A 6,749-nucleotide genomic window follows, 5' to 3' on the forward strand; every position below is an offset into this window, starting at 1 on the left:
CATCATGAACGTACATATTTTATATTATAAAAAATATATACATACTCTATATTATAATCAGAACCCTGCTCAACATCATTCTGAACAAAGACAAATTTATAGAATATTCGGGTAATATGATATTGATGAAAATATCTTTGAATTGGTCATATTAAAGAAAAATATTTTCTGTATAATCCTAACATGTTTTTCTATCGTTTAACTTTCACAAAGTTTAAAATAATGGTATTAGAACTTATAGGAAATGAATACAAGATAGCGGTGATAAGTGTTTTAATATGTCTCCCTTCAACTAATAACTACATGTTTATAGTAATTCACATAATTTGAAATACTTTTTAACATTTCTAAGTAAAAATATAACAATCATTAACAAAGAACTAAATGGATACATTCTTAATTCTTAGGAATCATGATCTTCTAAAAAAGTTACCTTGACGAAAGGCATCCATTTAAGAATCTGTTCAATTTTATAATATTTTAAATCTTAGTTATAATTACAATAGAATAGTCATTCATTATGGCCATGGTTGAAATATAAATAACAGACTAATCATGGTTGACCCCATGACTAATAATTGTTTTTAAAATTAATTTGAATTCATTAATTTTATAACTATTAGTTTATTATACATCCCCTCTCCCTCTTTATATCTATCATACATTCTATTTTAAGTTGTGTTCCGAAAAAAAAATAATATTGATTGAATTGAAAACTTAAAAATATAAGTTATAAAATGGCCCTTAAACTTGCTTATTTTATTTATCTATTATTAGTATTATTATTGTTTGTATCTTTTTTTCAGTTATACGCGTAATTGAGAAAAAAAAATGGCAATTATCTATTTACACAATAAATATTAATTATTCAATTTTATCATAGCTGGTCAATTTAAAATACATGGAAGTCTTGTATAGAAAATTCTTTAACTTTGCCCTTAATACATCTTCCTGTTTGTATATATAAGGTTTGACTGTTTGACTCATATAATTAATTACAAGTTTAATTAATTTATGTATTATGAATAAGTGGGAAATGGTTAGCGACGTGGCAGAAGCTGATTGGGTAATTAATGAAACAAAAATGAAGTTTTAGTTTGGATGGGAGGCAAATAAAACAAATAATTAGTTTTGAAAGGAAAACAAGTGTGATGGTTATTTCACCTAATTCCGTGTTGAAAGAAAAAATAATAAAGAGATTTCGTGACAGAAAGTGCTATATATTGAGTTAAAGAAGAAGGAGAAACACGTAGACGTTGAATTGAATAGAATTATAACACGTAGGTAGCTGGAAGCAAAGATTAAGGATTATCCTCAACACCACATAACTCTTTCTTCTCCTTCTTCATCCAAATCTTCACACCAAAATGCAAATGTGATTTTCTTTCTTTATTCTAACCAAAAAATCATTGTCGTCATGAGTGGTTACAACCCCATATTCCTGGTGATCCTCAGCTTGGTCATAGGTTTCGTAATTCGATGGTTGCTGTTCAAAACGGGATTGATACAAAGCATAAGAAAAGCGTTGAGAAGGGTGCAGGATTTGTTCCACGTCCACCAGTTCCTCAAAGTCCCCGAATTCAACGAAGCCATGCAACGGAATCACTTTCACCGTAAACTTTCTCTCTATTTGCATTCTCTTCCTTCCTTAGAGGACGCTGACTTCACCAATCTCGTTTCCGGTCACGACCACAACGACATCGTTTTGCGCCTCGACCCAAACCAAACCATCCAGGACAATTTCCTCGGGGCCACACTCTTCTGGTTCCAACAACCGGACCGGATTTCATCATTCGTTCTCAAAATCAGACAAACCGATAAACGCCGAATCCTCCGCCAGTACCTCCGCCACATCAATACCGTCGCCGACGAGATGGAGAACCAAAGGAAGCGCCATTTGCGGTTGTTCATGAACGTCGATCCCGGCGAAGGCAGCAGGGGAGAAACGCGATGGAGATCAGTTCCGTTCACTCATCCAGCGACTTTTGAAACGATAGCTATGGAGAAGGATCTCAAGAACAGAATCAAATCTGATATCGAATCGTTTCTCAAAGCCAAGCAATACTACCGTAAACTCGGCCGCGCGTGGAAGCGAAGCTTTCTATTGTACGGTGCCTCCGGCACCGGAAAATCGAGCTTCGTCGCTGCGATGGCGAACTTTCTCCGCTACGACGTGTACGACGTGGACCTCTCAAAGATTCGCTGCGATTCGGATCTTAAGTTTCTCCTGATGGAAACGACGGCGAAGTCGATCGTCGTGATAGAGGATCTCGACCGATTTCTCGAACCGCAAACGGAGTCTGCCGTTTCGGTGAGGGGGATCCAGAGCTTCATGGACGGGATTCTGAGCGCGTGTTGCGGTGAGGAGAGGGTGATGGTGTTCACGATGAACAGCAAGGAGTGGGTGGACCCGAACTTGATGCGGCCGGGTCGGGTCGACGTGCACATCCACTTTCCGGTTTGCGATTTCTCGGCATTCAAGACGCTTGCGAGCAGCTACCTTGGAGTGAGGGAGCACAAGCTGTTCGCGCAGGTTGAGGATATTTTCAGGCAGGGCGCTAGTCTCAGCCCCGCCGAGATCAGCGAGTTGATGATCGCGAACCGGAACTCGCCGAGTCGGGCGATAAAATCGGTAATCGGGGCGCTCCAATCGGATGGTGATGGGAGAAAGTACGCGGAGATGATTGGACGGCAGATAGGGGTTGATGACGTGGACGTACCGTCCTTTGGTGGGGACGAGTTATCTACGGTTAAAGATTCGCGGAAGTTTTATGGTTTCTTCAAAAAACGGAACGGCAGAAGAACAAACTATCCTAAAATCCAACCCCTTGGCCCGACAATAGATAAAAATTGAAAAAAAAAAATTCACTTTTTTTATTTTTTCTTTTTAATTAAAAATAATAATAATAATGTTTTATTGATAGGATACTTCACCGAAAAGTATCCATACTGTTCCCTCTTAAATTATTTCCAATGGGATGGGATATTTTTAGTGACATTGTAGAAATTTAAAGGATAGAAAAGATAGAAACTTAGCCTGCAAAAGAAAACTACTCAATTGTAAAGTTTATTACTATAATTTTAATAAATGAGTCAATTGTATAGATTTCACATTCGAAAAAGTATTACATGTTTTTTTTTATTTATTCTGTCATAAAATAATTTGATTTATTATTTTTAACTTGGTTAATGAAGATTTTTTTGTTATTTCTCATAAGAATGAATTAAGTAGTATAATCTAATAATGACATTTTTTTAAAAGAGGTCATTTTGGAGAAAATTAGAATAATGAATTCTATGCTAACATATCATAGAATCTAACACTGACTTTTTATATCTAATGAGAGAAAGTCATTTTCAATTTCTGATAAATATAGAAGATTAATTAAAAAATTAAATTATCTTGAAATTTATATTTTGACATTCCAAGTACATATCATTAAAATATAATTATGATATTAAAATACAATAAAAAATATATTGAAAAAAAAAATTGTTATAGAATTACAATAACCATATTAAAGTTGTTTATTATTTATGTATTGATTATACATTATATTTTCGGATAAAAGATTCAATTTAAATATTTATAGATACTTAAGAAGCATAAACAGTGATTATAATTATTACACATTGTTTAAATCTCACCTGCAACAATATGTACATATAATGTGTCACTAGTGTATCACTAAAGTAAAACTTAACTTAATAAATCTAAATAACTTAACTATAATTTTCAAAAGTTATATTATTCCTATATTTAACAATATTAGTTATAAGCACACAATTCCTATTATATCATAAGGTATCTATATACTTTCAAGTAATTATACATTTTGGCTATATCAATAAACTCCAAAAAAAAAAAAATATATTATGAACTTTCTATAATCAATTCATCAATTCAAATGGTATCCAATTTCACAATCCAAATAACCTCTCAAGTAATAAACTTATACACCAACGACATTTCTTTTTCTCAACCATTTGCTTAAAAAGATAAAAAAAGAAGAAATATGATAAACACGAAACAAGATTACTCACCAAAACTACTATCAAAACTTACATTTACTAAAAAAAGGAAGAATATAGAAAGAAAAAGTTTTGTATAAAGAAAATATTTTAAACTAAAAAAATGAAAGTTTAATTAGATACGATATCTAATTTATTTTAAATTTGTTAACAAAATAATACTTATATATTTTACAATGTTTGTCATTTTTAATAATTTTAATTTTCTTACCAATAACAAAAATATAAGGTGTAACATTATTGTTTTAGTTTCAATTTTCTACCATTGAAGATTTCTTATTATTCTTTTTCTAGTTCACATTAGTTTTGAAACTTTCCACGGTCAAAATTACTATGTTGATGACGAAAAAACAATAAAATCAAAATTAACGAAAATGTATTCAATGTAATGAGCAAATCATTCCAGAGTCAAACTGGAAATAAATAAAAAATTACATTTTAAAATTATCAATATATAAGTCAAACATCACATTATACAGAAAAAACGCTAAAAAAGTTAATGTTAAAACTTTAAGTAATGCTTTTACTTCCTACACTTTGACCCTATTAATTTAAGGATGTGTAATTCCAGAACTGTTCTAATATTTTCTGACATACTTTTAGATTTAGGTTATTAAATGTGAACATTACAATATCACAAACACACAATAATTAACACCAATAATTCTTTTTAATTTTTCTCTTATATCATATTATATCATTTGTAGAGTATGATATCTGGGCCGAGCGGTTACGATATATCTTATTAGAGATATAAAATAATCAAAGGATAATCAAGAATATCTTATTAAATATATTGATAAGCAGAAGATAAAATAATCAAAGGATAATCAAGAAGATATTTAGCAACTAACCAGATTTTCGGGTAAGTCTGTTTATATTATATTCTGTTTATATTTTATTCTGTTGGGCTTATATCGGTCTATGAGACAAATTATAAATAGAGAGTCAGGGCCACAAGCCAGATACTTCCAATCACCTTCCAATCATCTTCCAACTCACACTCAACTACACTCTACTTACAAGGAGAGCGAGTGGTCAAGACTCAAGAAGAACTAGCAATCCAGTCCGTCCCAGCACCAAAAAGAGATAAAGCCGCGTCATCCAAGTTAGTGTCTCGGTCCCCAAAAATATCTACCGAAACATCATTTATTATATTTATATTTTGTTTCGAAAGATACCTTTGATGTACGGGAAAGAGCCCTAAGAATGAAAAAATTAAAAGGTGATGTTATTCTATAAACATATTTATTTATTTATCATGTTTAGTTATTTATAATATAAAAATGAGAAAAAAAATATAGATAATTTATTATTTAAACCAAATTTTTATATATACTCTTTAAAATGTGATAATGTCTTAAAATACGTTATTCTCATACTTCATCATTAATTCCTAAATAAAAATATAATCCCATATTTATATCTTAAATTAATTTATAATTAGTTTTTATTTAAACCAGAAAGTTAATTAATGTGTATTGAATAATCGTAACACTTTTGATATAGTAAAAAGTGATAAAAGGTAAGAGTTGGATTATTAATGTAGTAACTTTCTAGTTGTAGAAGAAACTGATAGCATATCCTTTTCCTAATTCATTAAGAAGATTAACCCATATGGAATGAAGGTATAATGATTATATTTTTATTTCACATGAGTTTAGATTTGGAGTCTCACATCGACTAGAGATAAGACAAATTTATAATATATATAAATAAGGTGCAAACCTCACCTTACAAGCCGGTTTTATGGGGTTGAATTAGGCTTAAAATTCATTTTTCAATATGGTATTAAAGTCATGGTTAAAGCATATCCTAACAATATTTCTTGTTTCTGGGACATTTTTATTTCATCCGTTGTCGGTAGAGCTGTCGAATTGACCAACTTCATAGGCCCTGGCCCTAACCCATGTGGGTTGGGGCCAAAAAAGCTCACAGGACCAAAAAAATATTTTATTGAAAAAGCCCACAGGGCTAAAAAGCCCCAAAGCCCTATGGGTCAGGGCTAGCCCATGGGCTTTTCTTTTTACCAAATTTCTTAAACAATCAAATCCAAATAATTTCTAAAACAAATCTGCACTTCTAAAAACAACCCCTGCACAATTAAATACATCATCCAAGCAAAAGGAAACATGCCAAAAATTTGTTTATATATATATATATATATATATATATATATATATATATATATATATATATGTTTCTATCAAATAATAAACCAGTTTTCGTAGTCATGGTCTTATAAATAAAAGGAAAAGAAGTGTTGCTATAATTTAATTAAATTTAATGATGCTGATGAAAATTGTGTCCAAATAGAGTTCAGGTATTACAAATACGGATGAAAATTATTACCATATTTGAACTGATTGTGAAATATTGCGAAATTTAAAAAAAACTATTATTAATTTTTATAATAAAAATAATAAATATTGAGAAATTAAAAAAAAACATTCAATCAAACATTTATTATGTTTCATATAAGCGCAATAAGTTATTTATAATTTAAAAAAATATTATTAATTTTTTATAATAATAATAATAATAAATAAATAACAATAATATTGTTTAAATTTATTACTGTAAAATGTCGTTCATCAAAATAGAATTTTATTTAAATTTTCGAGTTTGAATTTATTCAAAAATTTTATCATTAGATTATTCATATTAAATATATCAACTAAAATCTACTTGTAAATAATTTTCACATTAAAATTGAA

At 30.2% G+C, this 6,749-nt stretch overlaps 1 protein-coding gene across 1 annotated transcript; it reads left to right on the forward strand.

Moving 5' to 3' along the window:
* The first annotated feature begins 1,131 nt into the window (after positions 1-1,131).
* LOC106780337 (AAA-ATPase At2g46620-like) lies at positions 1,132-3,111 on the forward strand. Its single transcript, XM_014668613.2, has one exon. The coding sequence runs from the start codon at positions 1,418-1,420 to the stop codon at positions 2,852-2,854; it is 1,437 nt and encodes a 478-aa protein (XP_014524099.1). The 5' UTR covers positions 1,132-1,417; the 3' UTR covers positions 2,855-3,111.
* Positions 3,112-6,749: the final 3,638 nt, after the last annotated feature.

The sequence above is a fragment of the Vigna radiata genome, unplaced genomic scaffold (genome assembly GCF_000741045.1).
Source record: "Vigna radiata var. radiata cultivar VC1973A unplaced genomic scaffold, Vradiata_ver6 scaffold_179, whole genome shotgun sequence".
Classification (NCBI taxonomy): domain Eukaryota; kingdom Viridiplantae; phylum Streptophyta; class Magnoliopsida; order Fabales; family Fabaceae; genus Vigna; species Vigna radiata.